Source organism: Erinaceus europaeus, chromosome X (assembly GCF_950295315.1).
Source record: "Erinaceus europaeus chromosome X, mEriEur2.1, whole genome shotgun sequence".
NCBI lineage: Eukaryota > Metazoa > Chordata > Mammalia > Eulipotyphla > Erinaceidae > Erinaceus > Erinaceus europaeus.
In genome coordinates this window covers 71,880,772-71,902,844 of record NC_080185.1, presented here as the reverse complement: position 1 = coordinate 71,902,844, position 22,073 = coordinate 71,880,772, and the positions used below count along the sequence as shown (strand labels likewise).

The 22,073-nt window shown below is 40.5% G+C and overlaps 1 protein-coding gene across 1 annotated transcript; it reads left to right on the top strand.

Annotated features, from left to right (window-relative positions):
• The first annotated feature begins 919 nt into the window (after window positions 1-919).
• On the top strand, window positions 920-21,069 carry FGF16 (fibroblast growth factor 16). The gene is made up of 3 exons (XM_007534351.2): window positions 920-1,295; window positions 7,541-7,644; window positions 20,647-21,069. Exons 1-3 carry the CDS (start codon window positions 1,022-1,024, stop codon window positions 20,890-20,892), a joined length of 624 nt encoding a protein of 207 aa, XP_007534413.2. The 5' UTR covers window positions 920-1,021; the 3' UTR covers window positions 20,893-21,069.
• Window positions 21,070-22,073: the final 1,004 nt, after the last annotated feature.

Below are 22,073 nucleotides of genomic sequence, written 5' to 3'. Positions count from 1 at the left end.
ACTTATAAGTAGAATTTAATAAATAGGAACAGGGAGGGAAACTTGGACTGGACATGGTGTATTACATCAAAGGAAAGTACTGTGGGGGAGGTTGGGAAGGGAGGGGCTGAAGAAAATCTTGAGGTTCTGGTGCATGATGATGTAAAAGCACCTAGGTTTGGGGCTAGAACTTTCTAAGGAGATCAGAAATTGTACCCATGTGTCATTATACTGTAAACAATTAATCCCCCCAATTAGAATGATAAAATCAATAGATAAAATCTTTTTATTTCTTCTCCTTCCTTATTCTATAATGTTCCTTTAAAACAATATTTCTTCCCTGAAGTTTCCCCGGTCCTCCCTGCCCCAGGCCAACCACCTCTTCTGCAGCACTGGAAGTATCCATATGACTTGCAGGAGATGAGAATAAACCCTGTGCAGCAGACAGATGTCCATGCAGTAGGCCTGAGTGACCGTGCTAGCCAACAGCTTCCACGCACTGGGCTCCATGATTTCATCAGCAGTTTCAGAAAAACCTGCCAAAAGCAGTTATGCTTCAGTGCAATGTGTAGCTTTTTCCTGCTTTTTTTTTTTTTTCATAGTGAAAGAGGGAGTGCAGTTTGCTCTTTCTCCTTTCCTCCCCCACCCTTCCCAAAAGCAGCCAAAGGATCCTAGAAGGGGTGGGGGGGGGGAGAAAACATACTCACCAATCTCCAGGGGGATGCTGGTGAGGTGTGGCTTGCATTTAAATATCCAATATGTCAATGAAAGAGGAGAGGGTATGTATATAAAGTGCCTTTTGCGCCAGATTGCTCGACTGAGAAGGCAATGAGAGGTCTGGGGAGATGGATGCCTAGAGGAAGCCGCAATTGAGCCGAAAGCGAGAGCGAGGTCAGGAGCGCTGCACTGCAAGCTCCGGGCCGCTGAAAAGTTCCTGGGACCAGAAGAGACGGGGACAGAGACCAGGCAGAGCTCGGCGAGGGCCAAGGGGAGAAGCAATTGGCGCCCCATTTCCTAGACCCGACCGGGCGAGAGCCCCGCCATGGCGGAGGTGGGGGCGGCGTTCGCCTCCTTCGACTGGGATTTGCAGGGTTTCTCCTCGTCCGTGGGGACCGTGCCCTTAGCCGACTCCCCGGGTTTCCTGAATGAGCGCCTCGGTCAGATCGAGGGCAAGCTGCAGCGCGGCTCGCCCACAGACTTCGCCCACCTGAAGGGGATCCTCCGGCGGCGTCAGCTCTACTGTCGCACCGGCTTCCACCTGGAGATCTTCCCCAATGGCACCGTGCAGGGCACTCGTCACGACCACAGCCGCTTCGGTGAGGATGCGGCAGGGAGGGACTAGAGGCCAGTGGACTGCGCGCTGGGGAGCCACTGGCTCGGGGCTCCAACTTGGAGCCTTCAGACAGCCACTGACTAGATGCCTTCCAGGCGTCAAGGCCAGAGGCCCGCGGGGTGGGGGGGAGAGGGGGTCAAGGGAGAGCAAGAGGGAGGTGTGTGTGGGGGGGCTGGATACATAAGCCACCAGCACTATCAGAAGCTTTCGCGAGAGGAGCTGGGGCGCCTCGTGCTGTGGCCTCTTCTTTTCTCACTCCACCCTCCTTCCTCTACTAGAGACAAACTTGTTTTGTGACCCTTGGATGAAAGCAGGTGGAGTTAGGAGAAGGGTAGAGCCTCAGAGGGAGCCAGGAACAGAGACTGCGCACTGAGCTGAGCTGGACAGCTGCAAGGTTATCACAGCCAAATGCCTGGAACAAGAGCCATCATGGGCAAGGGGCATGGTGGGCAGACAACCTGTGCCCAAAATCCAAAACAGGCAGCTCTGAAACCTGCCTGCCTCTTGGTTATTCAAAAAAGAGGGGTAGGAGGGAACCCAGGAAGCACGGCATAAACAGGGTATAAGAGAAGTTAGGGTGGCCTCTTGTTTTGTTGTTCACAGCCTAAGGGGCACAATTTCTGGAGTAGTCTTTGCCAAGGAGCTGCCTTAGGACTCCTTGCCTCAGTGAGGAACTAACTCTGGGCCCACTCCCAGCCCCAGAAACAAGTGTTTCCTGGGCTCAGGACACGAAACTTCTGAACTCTACCAGAAGACTTATTCTGCCCACCACTCTGTGGATTATTCAAAAGCACTGTCTCATTTGGAGGACACAATTAATATAAACTTTGGTCTGGAACAGAGAACATTAGATCCCTAAGCAAATGCATTCACTCCTCAGTCAGTTAGCCATTTTTATTTTAAGTTTTTTTCTCTTTCTAGTAAGTTATTATTCTGATGTTCTAATACTTACCCTTACTTGCCTCCCTCCCCACCCCAACCACAAAATGCTGCTTTCTACTTCCTTCTAGTCACCGACAAGGACAACTTTTTTCTGTAAGGCAGTAAGAGGTTTTACCTACAGTCAGGCATGATTTCATTCATTTTTCCCTCTCCTCCTAAATCTCTTCTCCCTTGTACTCCCTATACCTTGCTAGAGTTGTATTTGCATTGCAGAGTGGAAAACAGGAGGCACACATGACAGCGGCTAGGCAAGGCCAAGCCTAGTAAACAATGTAGAACCAGGGCTGGTCTTCCTTGTTGGGAACGTCCAGGAACTCTAATGTAGTTTCTGTCATCTCAAACCAAAATGCACTTACAGAGCTGGAGTACCGTAGGTTGTGTGTGAGCTAGTGGTAATGGAATGAATTTGCAGGTGCTTAAAGGGGTGGGATAAGGGGAGAGAATATTAACTAAACTCCTTTCCTTTCCATCACTGTGATTTTGTAGTCTCTTTTTGTTCTTCAGAAATAAGGCAACTTTACCCTAACTTAAGGATCCCAGAAATAGCCTAAATATATTGGGGTAACTCATGCTGATATAATAAAAGAAAGCCATGAAATAATGAGTGGCAGCGTGTAGAACCCATAAGCTTGATTTTCAGCAACTGCAAGTGTTTCTCTGTAACTAAACTGAGCCCCAAATCCTATAAGGTCAATATAAATCAGTCATAGGCTCTTGGGATAAATAATCTTTAATTACTTCCCTAAGAGCATATCTCAATTTCCCTTTACCTCTCGTCTCCTTAAACGCAAGGTGCTAAGTTTAAGAAAAAGTCAGAGGAAATAAAACTAGCAAAAGGAAGCAATGTTTTCACTGTGCCTTAACTTGGTGCTTTAATTTTGGCTTTGTCACTGGAAAAAAAAGGAAACACTGCCTGAGACCACCACTGCTTTATCTTTTCCCTTTCCTGACTTCCTGCCTTTTCCAAGTATTTCCCACAAAGGAAATGATAACTAGTCAACGCTTTCTCTTTGTAAACTCCCCTGCCAAATTTCAAGAACACTTTTTCTCAGTTTAGCTTTTGACAGAGAGGCAGCATTTGAGTTTGCTCTCTCCTCCCTCCACATTTAAGTTAATCAGCCAGAGTATTCCATAAATTGAAACTTTAACATTCCATAAGTGCTTTAGCAGTCTACATTCCAGCAGGATAAAATAGGCCAGACTTAAGATATAAAATATTATAGATTTCTGCTTGGAGGGAGGAGGTAGTCTCCAAAGGCCATGTAAAGTAAATAGCTATTTGTTGTAATTGGAGAGCAGGCCCCCAAGGATTACCCTGGAATTCATGTGTTCAGAACAAGTTACGCTGAGCCCAAAGCAACCCTGACTCCAAATAATAACCTGTTGGCACAGCATGTTCTCCCCTCCCCCACCATTCTGCAATCAGTAGCTGGGAGAATTTCAGTATTTGCCTGACTGATGACATTTACATGAAACGTACAGGGATACTGACATTCCTTCCTAAGAAAAACACAACACTCCGGCAGGTTGGTATTTCCCAAAGTTTAGCACCCAGAACTGAGTCATTGCCTGATTTGTCATTTTCTGGATGTGTTCGAATAACAATCCTGTTTTTTATTTAGCCCTCTAAGCACAGGGAAGTAAGTACCTGTGGCCTGGCAGGACACAACTTTAGAGCCAGACTGGAGGAGAGACCTCTCTCCAAGAATAGACTCATACTTCTCCTTTGATGTTTAACCAAGCTGATTCTTAATTTGCCAAAACGCCAAAACAGCACTATCATAGCCCTGAAGGTTTGAGAGGATAGTTGAGGGATCTCAGGCAAATTATAGAACAGATTTAATGATAACAGATTTAATGATTTAGTGGTCAGGTATGTGACTATATTCTATAGTAGTGGGGCTCAAGACATCAATTTTGACTAAGGACACCAGGGAAAAATTCTGAGAAGAATCTGGAAGTTGTCCAACAAAGGCCACAGCCCAAGGTAACAGGTTAAGATGAAGCAGAATAGAAGGATGTCATAGACCTAGAAGGGGTTGAGAGTAGTAAAGATCTACTTTGTCTACTTAAAATTTTTCCCTCAACACTTAGTTATTAACATCTCTCCAGCTGTAGCTGGGGAAATATAAGAGAGACACTTTCCCTGTCTCTCTCTCTGTCTCTCTCTCTCTCCCTTCATGAATCCTGAGATTTAGTATATTTAGGAATATCTGTACTATCAACATGTGCCAGCGGGCTCACAGTTTGAATCCAGTTAATTGGCCAAGGAAATAGCACAGTTGATAGAGCGCAGGACTTGCATTACTCCAACTAATAGGAAAGTTGGCAATGCCCAAAGATAACTGGACAGGGGTAATTCAGCCGTTGGAGACCCCTGTTACTGAGCAGTCCGATTGGGAGCACGTCCACCTGGCCCCAAACCACTACTATTTTATCCTTTGTTAAACTTCATCTCCCCATACCAAAGATGGACAGAAATACATTTAATAGCAATATACAGTAACAAAATAACAATGTGTATTTTAAGGAAAGTATACATGTTTTTCTAAAGTGTAAATGTGGATGGGAGCAGAATATGGTGCTAAATAGGTAAATAAATAGCCCTTGTACAGAAATACTGTGACAATAGGTCATGAACTAAGCAAAGTGATTAATGCAGCTGTCTGCCTTGAGACTCACTCTCCCCCAACAAAGCCCTGAACACATAACATATTGAGTAATTGGTTTGGAGATCAAAGTGCAGGACTTTACATTTATTCTTATTAAAGGTTATTTTATTGGAGTTAGCCTATTTTTCCATTCTCTTGAAATCTCTTTGGATTTGAGTTGTGTCACCCTCCGAGCTATATCTTCTGAAACTAGGGCAAGTGATCCCCTTATGTCCTCTCACAAGTCCTTTATTAAAATGTTAAAAGAGGGCAAAACTGAAATCAGAGTTTGTGTTGTGCAAGTAAAAGTTTGGGGGAGAGGGGGAGAGAGAGAGAGAGTGACTTTGGGGGTTTTGTTTGTTTGTTTGTTGTATCTGCTCAATCCCGTATTTGGCACTAGGTATCTTACCCTTCCTTCTGTCTTTTATCAATATCATCCCTTGAAACTCCTTCCTTTTCCTATAAGACTTGGTAACAACTGGACTGTGAAGAAAATTTGGAGCATTACAATGCCAGAGACCAAACGTCATACATCATCGTCATGAGTGTTTTATATGATGACAGCCATAGAACCGTACTTTTCCAGGATGGAGAGAGGGAGAGAGAGAAGAGAGAGAGAGAGAGAGAAAGAAGGAGGAGGAGAAGAAGAGAGGAAAGACGCCATAACACTAAAATTTCCCCCAGTATGGTGTGTGTGGGGGTGGGGGGGAGGTTCCAACCTGGATCCACTGCAGAGCGGAGCAGGCATCAATCCAGGTAAATTATCTTTCTTGCCCCTTACATTCTTTCAGTAAATCTGAGTAGAGCATGGACAAATGTGCCAGATGTGCCTGAAAGCTGTTGCACCTGAAGACCCACCAACCTGAATCACAGGGATCTTCAAGCAATTTCCCACTGGAGTTTTGCATCTTATTTCAAAACTAGCTACTTAACTATTTTTAATTGGGCTTTAAAAAATTATTTATACTCCCTATATAGGGCACATAAAGCATTTTTAGTCTTAAGACTTGCATTTTTTTTCTTAATGCCACAGTGACTTTATACCTACATGATTCCACTACTCTTGGTGGATTCTTATTTTTAGATAGTGAGTAAAAGACAGAAAGAAAGACACAGAGGAAAAGAAATACAACACCACTAGTGAAGCTTCCCCTTTGCATGGTGCTCCCATGTAGTGGCAAGCAGCTTGAACCTGAGTCCTCAAGCATAGCAAAGTGTGCACTCTATTGAGTGAGCTCTCTCCTGGTCCCAAAAAGGGCACCTATAGCTGAATTCATTTCATACCAATAAGTCAATTGTGTGAAGTTTGGGGTGTGTGGAATACTAAGGAGGAATGAATTTTACTATTATGTCTGTGTCTGTAATAGATATGATATTCTAGGACAAAATTGTGATGTTTTTGTTATCAACTGGATTTCAGATTTGGGCCCTTTTTTCCACTTAATAGTTGATTTCTTCTACCTTCCCACTGCTGCTGGGTAACTGAAAATATTTCCAAATCCTCACCTCTAATTCTGCCAGCCAGAGGGACATTTTCAGAATGTCTTCCCTTTCCCCTTAAAGTTGCAACATCTCAAATCAGCATCAAGTCCAGTACTATCTCTCAACCTTTTGCCATACATAAAATTATCAAGAGACAAGGGGAGAATTACAGGCTTCTCACCCTAGGTTTACAATGACTGAGGCTACATTTTAGAAGAAAACTCATACCAAACCAAGTTTTGCCTCCTGACAGAGCAGGAGTTGCTTAGTGAGTGGCCTGTGTATCCTTTGTTAAAGTCAACTTCAGAGAGTTGACAATATTATGTGGCTTAGGACTATGGAAACTGAGAGGGTGTAAAACAAGTTCAACCCAGAGAACAGCAAAGTAATGCTGTGTGCCTATGGAGGAAGAAGTGGCTTTGGGACAATATAAACATTGTTTTCATTAGATCTACATGTGGGATTGATACTTTGGCTTCTTTTCAGATTGTATAAATCTTATGCCTTTTACTAAATGTGGGATTTAACAGAAATAGTAGTTATGGAACTTTTGTAGCCAAAGCCATCTCAGAGTTTCTTCCTCATTATATACCTAACAGTATTTAATCAAGATGGGTTTGCCTCCCCCATTTAAATTTTTTATTATATTTATTTATTTATTGGATAGAGACAGCCAGAAGTCAAGAGGGTAGGGGAGATAGGGAGAAAGACAGAGAGACACCTGCAGCCCTGCTTCACCACTCTTGAAGCTTTCCCCCTGCAGGTGAGGGTCAGGGACTTGAACCTGGATCCTTGCAGACTGTAACATGTGAGTGCAACCAAGTGAACCACCATCTGACCCCCCCCCATTTTTACCCACAGAAAAACTAAGGCCCAGAGAGTTTTTGTGCCTTCCCTGAGGTCCCATTCTTACTGAGAAAGTTGGCTTCTTCAGGTAATTAACCAAAATCAAACAGATCTGGCCATTAGTTGGGGATAAGTGACTGTTAACTTGATTTCATGGGGTGCGAACATCCAGAATGCATGCTATATGGCTCAAAAGCTAACACCAGGAGCTGGATTTTCTGAAACAGTTAAATTTCAGTTTAAACCTAAACAGCTTCCTCTTAGTTTGAAGTCAAAAATGGACATGACTTTCACACTTTTGCTTCAGGGATTCTGGAGTTTATCAGTCTTGCTGTGGGGCTGATCAGCATCCAGGGAGTGGATTCTGGCCTGTACTTAGGAATGAATGAGCGAGGAGAACTATATGGATCGGTAAGTTTAAAGTTTTGTTTCTATCTAGCTATCTTTCTTTCCTTCTTTTTTCTTTTTTGTAAATTTATTTTTATTAGTGATTTGATGATAGCTTACAAGATCATGAGATTACAGGGATGGGCCAGGTGGTGATTCATCTAGTGGAACACACACATCACAGTGCACAAGGATCAGGTTCAAGACTCATCTCCACCTGCAGGTGGAACCTTCACAAATTGTGGAGAAGTGCTGCAGGTGTTTCTCTGTCCCTCCCTAAATCCCCCATTTCCTCTCAGTTTCTCTCTGTTTCTATCCAAAATAATAAATTAATTAATTAATTACAAGGGTATAGTTCTGTACTGCACCACCACACCACAGATTTACACCTCTCCCTGCCCCCAGGATAACCACCATAGTTTTGACAACATCTTGATGATTATTTGTATTTTATTTGCCAAGTTCATGTGTTTCAGTTATTTATATTGCACATATGAATGAAACCATCTTGTAATTATCTTTCAGAGAAATACAGGTTATTTTGTCACAGATGTAAACCATAGCAATAAATGTCCTTGAGCACAAAGAACTAAAAGATAAAACACCTTGAATTTACTTCTTCCCCTTCCTACATTTTTAATGCAGAGCCAAAGAGTGGGAGGTAACACTTTATGCAAATACTTTCATGCCTGAGGCTCCAAAGTTTTAGATTCAGTCACAGGCACCCTCATAATCCAAGGCTGAAAAGTTCTCTGGGAAGAAGAAGGAGGAAGAGGAGGAGGAGAAGATGAGGAAAAGAAAGAGAGAAAGAAAAAGAAACAAGAAAGAAAGAAGGGGGGAAATGGGATAAATCAAGGCATGTTGCAGGGTGCCACTGTCTCATGGATTAATTTTTTCATATTTTTAAATCTAGTTTGAGAGGTGGAAAAGAGATCGAGGTACAAATCAGTGGAAATACCACAGCACTACTCTACCATCCATGATGCATCCCTATTGCCTTCCAATGTGTTCTCTTAAACTGCCAGGGTTCAAACCAGGCCTTCATACATTGTAAATCTCTACTAGGTGAGCTGTCTCACAACCCTTCCGCAGCTCATTCTTACAATAACTTGTCCCAGAAAAACAAACTAGGAAAAAATGCTCTAAAGTTGAAGAAATATAATATACAATATTGCAAAATGAATACCTATGTAAAGAAAAACATGGTAGATGTTCAAAGCATCCAGGAAGTTGAATGAATACCCTAGTTCTTGATTCCAAAACACATCATAGTAAAACTGTCAAAAAAGCAAGGACATGGAAAAATATTATAGGCACCTAGAGAAATGAAGAAACTGATGTACAGAGGTAGAACCATCAGGCTTTCATCAGGTTTCTCATCACAAACCCTAGAGGCAAGGAGGAAGTGGGACAGCATATTCTAAGTATTAAAAGATAAGAATTGCCAACTTCTGCATTAGGGAGACAGCATCATGGTTGTGAAAAAGATTCTCCTTCCTGAGTCAGTGAGGTCCGAGGTTCAGTCTCCAGCACCACTATAAGCAAGAGCTGAGCAGTGCTCTGATCATTCTCTATGTGTCTTTCTGTATCCCTCTCATTAAAGTAAATAATAAATATTTAAAAAATAATTATCAACTTCGAATTCTCTATCATGCCAAATCATCCTTCAGCCATTGGGGAAGAAGTAAAAATCCTCTCAAACATACAGAAACTAAAGTAATTCGCCACCAACAATCCTGCCTTTCAGGAATTACTAAAAGGAATTACACATTAAACAAAAATAAGCAATTACAACTCTAAGTGAGGTGATCAGTCATACAAAATAACAAGGAACATAAACAACAGCAACAGACAAAAACAAACTACAGGAAAGGGGAGAGAAAAATGGACATAGCTACACAACCAATGTTGGTGAACCAAGACCACCTTATAAAAAATTGTTGGAGATGCTGTAAGTTAGACACAACATTCATGGTAATGCAATGACATTCTTCAAGCAAATTAAACAAGTGGTCCAAAAATTTGTGTGGTACCACAAAAGAATCACAAACTGAAAAAGCACTTCTGCAAAAAAGGAAATTAATCAAGATAGCATGCTCCCCAACCACAGTTTATACTACAAAGTAATAGTAACTAAAACACTGTGGTACTGGAATAAAAATGGTTACTTGCATCTATGGAATGGAGAGCCCATATAGGAACCCACATATCAGTCTACTAATATTTGACAAAAGAACCAAAAATCACTCAGTGTGGTAAAGAAGGTTTCCTCAAAGATTGGTGCTGAGAAAACTGGACAACCACATGTAGAAAAGTGAGACTAGGCCACCACCTAACACCATGCACCAAAATCAGATCAAAATTAATCAAAGACCTCAATATTAAAACAGAAACTCTAGAAATCCCCATTTTTGACACACTGTGCATGGAACTTGAAGAAATAGTGTTGGGTGAGTTAAGTCTGGAAATGAAAGATGAATACTGGATGACCGCTCTCATAGGCAGAGCATGGGAGACAGGGACAGGAAAGGAAAACACAAAGTGAAACGTAGACTGGGGGTAGTATACTACACCAAAGCAAATGAATCTAGGGAAGAAGTTGAAAAGAGGGACTGGGGAAAGCTTTGTGGTCCAAAGATGGGATAGAATGTTTTACTACAGACATCCATCATTGAAAGATGGGAAATTGTTCTCATGTGTCAACAACTGCACTGTAAACCATTAACTTGCCAAAAAAAAAAGAGAAAAGAAAAAAACGTGGTGAATAAAAATATGAATGACAGGAAAGGATCACCTGAGACTGCAACAAGATGAGACTGGGACTAATTTGGGAACCCACCAACTCACTGGTAAGAAGCCCTCAGTCTACCATAGCATACAGAGAAGAAGAGAACAAAAGAAGCTTTAACAGCCACTGTGCTTCAACTCAGGGACTGAGATAACATTGAAACAACTGTTAATTTGCACAACTGTGGACTCTTTAAGTACCTTACTTAGACGCAAGTCTATCCCAGTAAGAGTGACCAGTGGACTTAAAAGTACTGAGAGAAGGACCTCATAACACACTATAATAATGATTAAACCAAGGAGAAAGATTGCAGAAATGAACCAGGACAAAAGTGCAGCTAAAAGCCCCTCAAAGGTAGAAACACAGAAGAATGAGATCAACATCCAAAAGTTACCTAAAGAATTAATCACAGGAGTGAGGAAAGAGCTTGAAACAATTGTCATCAGAAATGCAGAAACAACAGATGAGACTCTGAATAAAAGCACCAGCTATCTCAAGGTAATTAGAGTGCTGAAAGCTAAAATAACTGAGCTAAGAACACAAGTAGCTGAGCAAGCTAATACAGTATTAGAACAGGGTGAAAAAAATAGCTGAGCTAAAGAAAACAAGAGAAGCAATAGATAATAGAATAAGTGAAGCAGAATACAGAATTAGCAAGATTGAGGATGAATTTGATAAAATTTAGAAAGAAGACATCTCAAAAAGAGATTAAGAGATATTGAAAAAAACAACAGAGTCATATGGGATGATTTCAAAAGAAATAATATATGTATTATAGGCCTACCAGAAGAAGAAAGAGAGGGAGGGAAGAGAGCATTCTACAAGACATGATAAGAACTTCTCTAGTCTAGACAACATAAAAGACATAAAGGTTGGAAAATCCCAGTGGGTCTCAAACAGATTTTTCCCAGACTTAATGATACCAAGACACATCATATTTAGAATGAGAAGGACTAAGGATAAAGGATCCTGAAGGCTGCAAGAGAAAAACAAAGGCTCACTTACAGAGGAAAACCCACAAGATTAGCAGCAGCCTTCTCCACACAAACACTACAGGCCAGATATCTATCAAGATATCTATCAGGTGCTCAATAAGAAAGGCTTTCAACCAAGACTGCAGTATCCTGTTAGACTATCATGCAGACTAGATGGAGGCATAAAAACCTTCTCAGACAAGCAACAGTTGAAAGAATCAACTCTCACCAAGCCTGCCCTGAAAGAAGTTTTCAAAGGTCTCCTATAAACATTCAGACCACCATAAATATGCCATATATCAGAACACACTAGAACTCTACAAGAATGGTGTTAAAACATCTTCAATCTATAATATCAATAAATGTCAATGGCCTGAATTCACCTACTAAAAGGCACAGAGTAGGAAGATGGATCAGAAAACACAACTCAACCTTATATTGTCTGCAGGAATCCCACCTAACTCAACAAGACAAACACAGACTTAAAGTGAAAGGATGGAAAACCCACCATACAAGCCAATGGACCACAAAAAGGGGCTGGGGGCAGGAACAGCTATACTCATATCTGACATGATAGACCTTAAAATTAAAAAGGATAAGATGGACATTACTTAGTGCTTGTTGGTATGCTTCTAATTCTGCTTTTAAAAACCCCTTCTGTTTCATTTTGTTTAATTCCCCCTGCATTCTATTTACATAACACTGTATTCTATTTACATAACCTCTGTTAACAAGCACCACCCTCCCTCCAGGGCATTGGTGGTTCAGTGGTAGAATTCTTGCCTGCTCCGCCCCCTCTCCTTGTCATACCCTGATTTTCACCAGTCACTTTTCTCTCCACCCTCTCTGCATCGCATCCTGTTCCCACCCTACTGGGCTAGTATATTTATAAGGACGAGATTGTTTGTAGTTTTTAGTTTAGCTTAGCTTGGTATAGATTGCGCTGCGTCCTGCATGAATAAAGAGATACTGCGTACAACCCAGCCATGAGTCCCTGGTCGACTGTTACCCGCCCGTGAAGCCAGCCCAGCGAAAACAACAAGTGCTCAGAGGATCACTCAATCCAGAGGACTTAATGATTATCAACATCTATGCACCTAAGGAGAGGCCATCGGAATACAAGAAACATCTACTGAAAGAGCTACAGCAATATATCAACAGCAAGACAGTAATAGTAGAGGACTTCAACACCCGACTCTCTCAACTTGACAGATCATCCAGGCAGAAAATCAATAAAGAAACGAAGGACTTAAATGAAGAGATAGATAAACTAGAGCTATTGGACATTTTGAGAGTAAAAATGGTGATTTCACCATTTTCAGTCCATCTTGGATGAAGCTTGAAGAAATTATGTTAAGTGAAATAAGTCAGAAACAGAAGGATGAGTATGGGATGATCTCACTGACAGGCAGAAGTTGAAAAACAAGATCAGAAGAGAAAGCACTAAGCAGAACTTGGACTGGAGTTGGTATATTGCACAAAAGTAAAAGACTCTGGGGTGGGTGGGGTGGGGAGAGTTCAGGTCCTGAAACAGGATGGCAGAGGACCTAGTGGGGGTTGTATTGTTGTGTGGAAAAATGAGGAATTTCATGCATGTACATTTGTATTGTAGTTACTGTTGTATTTACTGTCGACTGTAAAAGATTAATCACTCAATGGGAGTTCAGTGGTAGTGAAGCAGGTTAAACACATGTGGCACAAGGCACAAGGGATCCCGCTTTGGGCCCCCGGCTCCCTACCTGCACAGGAGTCACTTCACAGGTGGTGAAGCAAGTCTGCAGGTGTCTATCTTTCTCTCCTCCTCTCTGTCTTCCCCTCCTCTCTTCATTTCTCTCTGTCCTAACAACGACGACATCAACAACAACAATAATAATAACTACAACAATAATAAAAAAGAGCAACAAAAGGGGAAAATAATTAATTAATGAACTAATTAATTAAAAAACATTAATCACTCAAAAATAAATTTTAAAAATTAAAAAATATGCATGATAAGGGAAGAGACAGACATCTGAAGATGTTTGGTAGACAAAAGGGAGTAGAAAATAAGAAGTGGTACTGGTAGAACTCTGTAAAGTAAGGCAAAGAAAGAACAGAATAATTTCAGAAAGAAGCACCAAACTAAAGAAACTCTAGGTATTATATTTGATAAGAGAGAAAAACAAAGAATTTTGATTTAAGGAACATTAAGAAGTTCTAGAGAGAAAAATAACACCAGTTTTTTTTTTACCATTTTTAAAAAAAATTATTTATAAAAAAGAAACACTGACAAAAACCACAGGATAAGGGGGTTCAACTCCACACAATTCCCACCACCAGAACTCCATATCCTATCCCCTCCCCTGATAGCTTTCTTATTCTTTATCCCTCTGGGAGTATGGACCCAGGATCATTATGGGGTGCAGAAAGTGGAAGGTCTGGCTTCTGTGATTTCTTCCCCACTGAACATGGGCGTTGACAGGTCGATCCATACTCCCAGCCTGTCTCTCTTTCTCTAGTGAGGCAGGGTTCTGGGGAAGCTGGACTTCAGGATACATTGGTGGGGTCATCTGCCCAGGGAAATCCAGTTGGCATCATGTTAGCATCTGGAACCTGGTGACTGAAAGAAGAGTTAACATATAAAGTCAAACAAATTGTTGACTAATCATGAGCCTAAAAGGCTGGAATAGTTCAGATGAAGAACTGGGGTGTCTCCGTTTTGTAGATAGTTTGTAGGCCTATTTTAGTTATATTCAAAAGGGCCCATGACTATATTAGTTTGTTTTTTTCTGAGATTGGCATCTGATATGCAGGTGGATTCAAGTTATTGTCTGTGGAGACGATGTCATGGCTGGAAAAGGGGCTAGAAAGCTGGATCAGGGAAGAGAGTAGCTCCCAAATATGGGAAAAGTGTATAAATATTGTTGACTGTGAACCCCATCAATTTGATGTGATCTGGGGCCCATATTCAGCTTAGGAGCCTATGTGACTTCTGCATCCCTGTAGGTCTGAGCTCACATTCTGTGGTCATGAGTCGAAACCTTCCAAGCTGTCCCAATTTCAGAAGCCATCTTCCTCAGGTGGAAAATAGAGTATGTTGTCCAGCCTCCCTTCAGAGGATGGAATATTCTCTACCATTGTTGATCCACATTGAGGGCAAGATCCTATGGGGGTCCACAAGGGGATCTATTGAAAATAACACTGTTTGAAAAGACAGAGAACTGTATGCATGTATATATGTATATTATATATAAAAGCATTATATACAATTTATATACAAATGTCTTGTATATAAATGCAAATTTTTTCTTTTATTGCCACCAGGGTTATTGATGGGGCTCAGTAGCAGCACTACAAATCCACCACTCTGGTAGCCATTTTTTTTCCTTTTTTTCACCTTTCTATTTTTTATTGGATAGGACAGAGAGAAATTGAGAAGGAAGGGGAAGATACGGAGATAGAAAGATGAACACATGCAGACCTGCTTCCCTGCTCATGAATTATCCCCCTTGCAGGTGGCGAGCAGAGGCTCAAACCCAGTTCCTTGTATATTGTAATATCTGTGCTTCACCAGGTGCACCACTTCCCAGCCCCCTTATAAACACATGTAAGAGAGTCTTTTTATACTTTTCTTGTCTTACCATTCTTTTCTTGAACAGCATCTACCCATTTCTTTTATTAGTATTATTATCTTTATTTATAGGTAAACAAATAAAGCACTGCTACACCACTTGTGAAGCGTTCCCCCTGTAAGTGGGACCAGGGGTTCAAACCTGGGTCCATGCACATTGTAACAGGTGTGCTTAACCAAATGAGCCACCACCTGGCCCCCATTTACCCATTTATTATTTCCTTTTCATATTTTAAAGTAGTCTCACATTTCTATGGCTTGTTTCTGGGTCTGTTATAATGCAAATCTGGTAGTGCTAACTTCTTTAAGTTTTTGTATATCTGGTACTGTTTTATTATTTCTTCATATTTAAGTGATAGTCTTATAGGCTGTGAACAACAACAACAATAATAAGAATTACTCAATGAGTACCACAGAGAAAGAAGCATGGAGCATTTAACTCTTAACAAGGTGTATCTTTCTTTGTGGTACTCATTTGAGTAATTCTTTTCCTTTTTTATTTTCCCTTTTGTTGCCCTTGTTTTTTTTATTGTTGTTGTAGTTATTATTGTTGTTGTTGTTGTTATTGATCTCATCATTGTTACATAGGACAGAGAGAAATGGAGAGAGGAGGGGAAGACAGAGAGGGAGAGAGAAAGATAGACACCTGCAGACCTGCTTCATAGCCTGTGAAGTGACTCCCATGCAGGTGGGGACCCGGGGGCTCGAACCGGGATGCTTATGCCGGTCCTTGCTCTTTGCGCCACATGTGCTCAACCCACTGCACTACCGCCTGACTCCTTCATTTGAGTAATTCTTATAATGCAAATCTGGTAGTGCTAACTTCTTTAAGTTTTTGTATATCTGGTACTGTTTTATTATTTCTTCATATTTAAGTGATAGTCTTATAGGAAAGGTAAAATAGGCATGACTGGAAATTGTTCCTTTTTTTTTTTTTTAACACCTTCCATAAGTCATCCCACCCTTTACTGGCCTCCATGGTTGCTTCTGAAAAGTATGATAGAAGTTTGATTGTATTCTCTTTATCAGTTACTTTCCTCTTTTACTGACTCTTGCAATTATTTTTTTCTTTGTCCTAGATTTTTGATATTTTCACAATGATGTGTCTTGGTGTAGGTTTTTGGATTTAGGAATTTGGAAGCTCCCTGTGATTCCTGAACACCTATATCCTGATTGAGATTTGGAAACGGTGCAACTGTAATTGCATTGAATATGGTTTCGGCTCCCTTCTTTCTCTCCTCTCCTTTTAAGACTCCTATTATTCTGACATTTGGTTTTCTTTTTTTATTGATTTAATAATTATCAATAAAACCATAGAGTAAGAGGGGTATATTTCCCACCAACAGAGGAAGATCTGGCTTCTGTATTGCTTCTCCACTGGACATGGGTACTGGCAGGTTGATGCATATGCCCAGCCTATCTCTCTCTTTCCCTAGTGGGGCAGGACTTTGGAGAGGTCGGGTTCCAGGACACACTGGTGAGGTCATCTGCCCAGGGAAGTCACATTTCATGCCTGGCATCTCTGGACACGCTCCGAAGTGAAACATGCCAAGGTGGTACTGGTTGCATTGGTTTTGTTGAGCTCAGCAGATTCAGTATCAAATGGTATGGATTGAGAGAAGAGTGCAAGAAAACTAGCCAGGACTGGGAGAAATAGAGAATGGGGAAAGTTTGTAGAGAGTGGAGAAAGTTTGTGCTGCCTTTGAGTTTAAGAAGGCAGTAAATCGTTATTATTATAACCAAGTTATTTGGGAATTTGGTTTACTTTGAAAATCCCATGGTTAAGATTTGCTGTATCATATAATACCTCGCTATCATTTATGTCATTTAATGCTGTTTCATATAGTTGTACCTCATATAGTGAAATGACCAGTTGCTTCTGGTCTCCCTGGTCTAAGATTATAGGTGATTTAATTTTTCAAAGAAAAAGTCATTATTAGAAACGTATTAATGACTTAAGTCCACAGTTAAAATTCAATCAAGTTATCAATTTGAAACATTAAGTGCTTAGATTGAAAGGTTATATACTCAGAACTGGGTTCTATGCATCAAAAAAAAATCAAGACATTTAATCTATTTTCCCCTCTCATATTGATTTAATAGTGTTTTATAAGACTATAGGTTCTGCCAATATTTTCCTCTAAGAATTGCTGGTTTCTGGTCTAACATCCAACTCCTTGATCCACTTGGAATTTACTTTTGTGTTTGGTGAAATATAGTAGTTCAATTTCATTCTTCTGCATGTTTCAACCCATTTTTTCCAACACCATTTGTTGTAAAGACTCCCCTTTCCTCATTTAGTAGTCTGGACACCTTTGTCAAAGATTAGATGCCCACAGGTGTGGGGGCTTACTTCTGGGCTCTCACTTCTATTCCACTGGCCACTGTATCTATGTTCCAGTACCAAGCAATTTTTATGACAATGGCCCTAAATACAATTTGAGATCTGGGAGTGTGATGCCTCCAGCTCTGTTCTTTCTTCTCAAGATTGTTTTGGAAATTCTAGGTCTTTTCTGGTTCCAGATAAACATTTGTAGCTTTTGTTCTATTCTCCTGAAAAATGTGGTTGGGAATCTTGATGGGGATAGCATTAAATTTGTAGATGGCTCTGGGTAGTATATTCATTTTAATGGTGTTAATTCTTCCAGCCCATGAACATGGAATATCTTTCCACTTCTTTGTGTCTTTTTCTATTTCCTTGAGTAGTGACTCATAATTTTCGGTACATAAGTCTTCCACTTCTTTGGTTAGGCTTATTCCTAGATGTTTTATTTTAATTTATTTTATTTTATTTTTTCTATAATAAAAGTGACTGATTTGTGGATTTCTTCTTCTAACTTATTGTTTGCACAGAGGAATGCCACTGACTTTTGAGTGTTAATTTTGTAGCCTGACACCTTATTAAATTGCCTGATAATTTCCAAAAGCTTCTTGCTGGATTTTTTAGGTTTTTCTATGTATACTATCATGTCATCTGCAAATAGGGGGAGTTTGACTTCTTCTCTTCCAATATGTATCCCTTTAATTCCTTGCTTCTGCCCAATTGCTATGGCAAGAACTTCCAACACTATGTTGAATAGTAATGGTTGATAGTGGGCAGCCTTGTCTAGTATCTGATTTGAGGGGGAATGCTTCCAGTTTTTCACCATTGAGTATGATGTTGGCTGTAGGTTTGCTATATATGGACTCCACTATCCTGATGAATTTTCCATCTATTCCCATTTTTTATAGCATTTTGATCATGAATTACAGATAATGGTATCCAATAGAACTGCAATGCTATATTTCTGCTTGAGTCTTTCTGTCTTTCACCTCTTGTTCTTGTTGTCCACACAATCATCAATCTTCAAACAATGCCGTCTTTTTTTTTTTTTTTTTACCAGAAATACCACCTGTGCTCTAATGAAATTTGTTGGTATTTTGTTTTAGTTTTCCTTCTGGTGGTGAGCCAACTTTTTGAGACTAGGTCACCATACTTCCACCCTGGAAGTCTTAAGATTTCCTTCTCTTTCTTTTTTTAAATTTTTTTTTTTACTAAGTAGAATAGACAAAGATACACCTGCAGCACTGCTTAGCCACTGATGAAACTTTCCCCCCTGCAGATGAGTACCAGCCGTTTGAACCTGGGTCCCTGCTCATATTAACATGTGCACTTGGCTAAATGTACCACTACCTGGCCTCAAGGTTTTCTTTTCATCCAAGGCTGTCACATCAGCATTTGGAAAATGTAAGACAAAAGTGTAAAAGCACTTCTCTAGTTCTTTAAAGCACTTTTGTCCACTATAAAGGATTAGTATCTTCTAGTCACTTCTTGGATGAACAGGAACTTGCTACAAAACACTTTCACTCATTCAGCACTTACCACAATTAAATTTTTCCATGGTGCAATTGTTTTTGCCTTTTCCATTAGAGGACCATCTAATTTTATAATAGTAATAAGGCATTATTATAATAATATCATATAATATACTATTATACTATACTATAATAATAATTATTATTATTACATTACCTAATAGTAGATGGTAAGAGTTTGGGACATTAACTATCCCAAGGATTTTTTACCTAAGTTTAAATGGGTTCCCAGAGTAGATGCAGACTATTAGATACAAAAATAGACAGCAAAAGCTTTCAAACTGGGGATTCTGAGATTAACAACGCAGTCCCTGATTTTCAGATTGCATCAATTGAATCCCAAAGGTCAAATGAAACAGACAGATGAAGAATGTGGGTTTCTAGGGTCTGGTGACAGATTTAAGTCCCCTACTAAGACTGGGCTGGCTCTAATTCATGTTCTCTGTTCTGGGAGCTAGCCCGGAGCTGGAAAATGATGAATGACACTGCTGATCTTAATCATTTCAGAGGATCCCAACCCCCTAGTTTTGGCTTTTGAATAGCATAGTATGCATTCTGGATCCTTCATCCCATGAAATCATAGTAAATTTTTTCCTTATACCTGAAAGATAAGCCTCAGCATCTGATATTGAACCCCCACCTCCAAGCACTCAGTGTCAGCAAACCCACTTCCAGATCAAGTGTAAAGGTGCAGAGACATGAGACTGGGGGACCTGCCAACTTGAAGTAGCCAAACTGAGATAGCTTTGTTTGTTTGTTTAAAGTCTTTATTTTTATTTTTTAAATCTTTATTTATTGGACAGAGATAGCCAGAAATAGAGAGGGTAGGAGAGGGGGGAGGAGGGAGGGAAGGAGAGAGAGAGAGAGAGAGAGAGAGAGAGAGAGAGAGATGCCTGCAGCACTGTTCTACCACTCAGAAAGCTTTCCCCCTGCAGGTGGGAACTGGGGGCTCAAATCCGGGTCCCTATACATTGTAACATGTATGTTCAACCAGGTGTGCCACCACCTGGTCCTGAGGTAGCTTTCTATAGAGATTTTTTCTAAACCTCTATAAAAACAGACTTAACCAACAGACCTACGATCCTTAATTAGGAAAGGTCACAATTTGACTCCCATGGAACTTTATATAGATCTGAAGCCTTTCAGTTAACATATTTGACTAATATCAATTGATTTTAACAGTATTGACTATAAGTTGGAAAATTCAGGACACTAGAAGATCATAGCAGAAATTCCTTGTCTCAAAGAGCCAAGTGATACCATCTCCTCCAGTCTCTTACATTTGGGAGAGATCTCATCTAGAAAATTTTTTGTTTAATATTTATTTATTTGTTTTCCCTTTTTTTGCCCTTGTTTTATTGTTGTTGTAGCTATTATTGTTGTTGTTATTGATGTCATCGTTGTTAGATAGGACCAAGAGAAATGAAGAGAGATGGGGAAGACAGAGAGGGAGAAAGAAAGACACCTGCAGACCTGCTTCACAGCCTGTGGAGCGACTCCCGTGCAGGTGGGGAGCCGAGGACCTGAACCAGGATGCTTACGCAGGTCTTTGAGCTTCGCACCACGTGTGCTTAACCCGCTGCACTACCGCCTGACTCCCTAAAAAACATTTTATGTGTTTCCATGAAAGAGGATACAGACAAGACATGTTTGTACTATTTGGATAGATGATACTGCAAATAATACTGAAATGTTCTAAAATCAATGTGCTATTGCTATTTCAGGTTGTTTCTACCAGGAAGCTGGAATGGGAGAAATAGTCATATAATGGGCTCTGCTTTATTTTCTCACCCTCACAGAAGAAACTCACACGTGAATGTGTTTTCCGGGAACAGTTTGAAGAAAACTGGTACAACACCTATGCCTCTACCTTGTACAAACACTTGGACTCCGAGAGACAGTATTATGTGGCTCTGAATAAAGACAGCTCACCCCGGGAGGGCTACAGGACTAAACGACACCAGAAATTCACTCATTTTTTACCCAGGCCAGTTGATCCTTCCAAGTTGTCCTCCCTGTCCAAAAACCTCTCCCACAATAGGTAATGGCTACAGGTAACAGACTCCTTAGTGTGGCCTCTATGACTCATGTACACGGAGGTTACGTTGCATCTCCAAGCACCATCCTCATAGTTTTTTCAGTCCTCCTTCCTATCAGTTTACGTAACAGGGAACCATTTACTGTTTAACTCAGCCAGCTGTTTTCTTGTTGTTCAAGGAGTATATAAAGGTTAGGTTATTTGGGGGGGGGGGGATATGGGAGAAGGGGTGGACTATAGGGGATCTTGTATATGCTTTTTTCCTTTACTCATATTATTTCCCCTGGTATGACCAAGAAAGGGATCCCCTGACAAGGACCAGGTAGGTGTCTTACCCCACAAAGAACCCAAATATTTTGACAATGGGTAAATGAAAACCAAGAATCTGCTATAGATACTACCTATAGACGTCTGGAAAAGTTTCATTCAGGAAATCGTTGAGGCTACAGCCCTGCTGCAAAATCTGTCTGCACATTGGCTCTGCGGATTTCTCATTTGTGCTGACATACAGTTTTCCTGCCATTGAAAATAGAAGATGGAGTATGTTGGGAGGAAATGTTAAAAAGCATGGATACTGTGCATAAAGAAAAAACTATTTATCAAATGTACACGCTATTTATTGTAAATATTTATTTATTTCAAATAATTTTATTTTTAATAAAGTTAGATTTTCATCTGAAAGAATACAATCCAGCTGAAGCAGGAGAAGTGAGTTATTAAAGCCTTATGAGTAAAAAAGTATATTGCAATTACTTGCCTGAATATGTTGATTTATACATTCAAAGGATGAAAAGACTAATTAATTTCTTTCTCTCCAACTCATTAACGTTTCCTCTGGTGCATCAGATTGCGTAGACTAGATGACTCACCATCCACAGAGCTGGCATTATCTAGCAAGCCTATCTGAAGTCTTTTTCAATTTCATTTTCTACCATGGTTATTGCTGGGGCTTGGTGCCTACACAGTGACTCCACTTCTCCCAGTGGTATATATATATATATATATATATATATACTATATATATATATATCGACAGAGATCAATTGAAAGGGAATAGGGAAGAGAGGAGAGAGAAACACCTGCAGCACTACCTCATCACTTGTGAAGCATCCCCCTGCAAGTAGGGACTAGGGGTGTAAACCTGGATTCTTTAGCATGACAATGTGTTGTCACCACCCAGCCACTCTT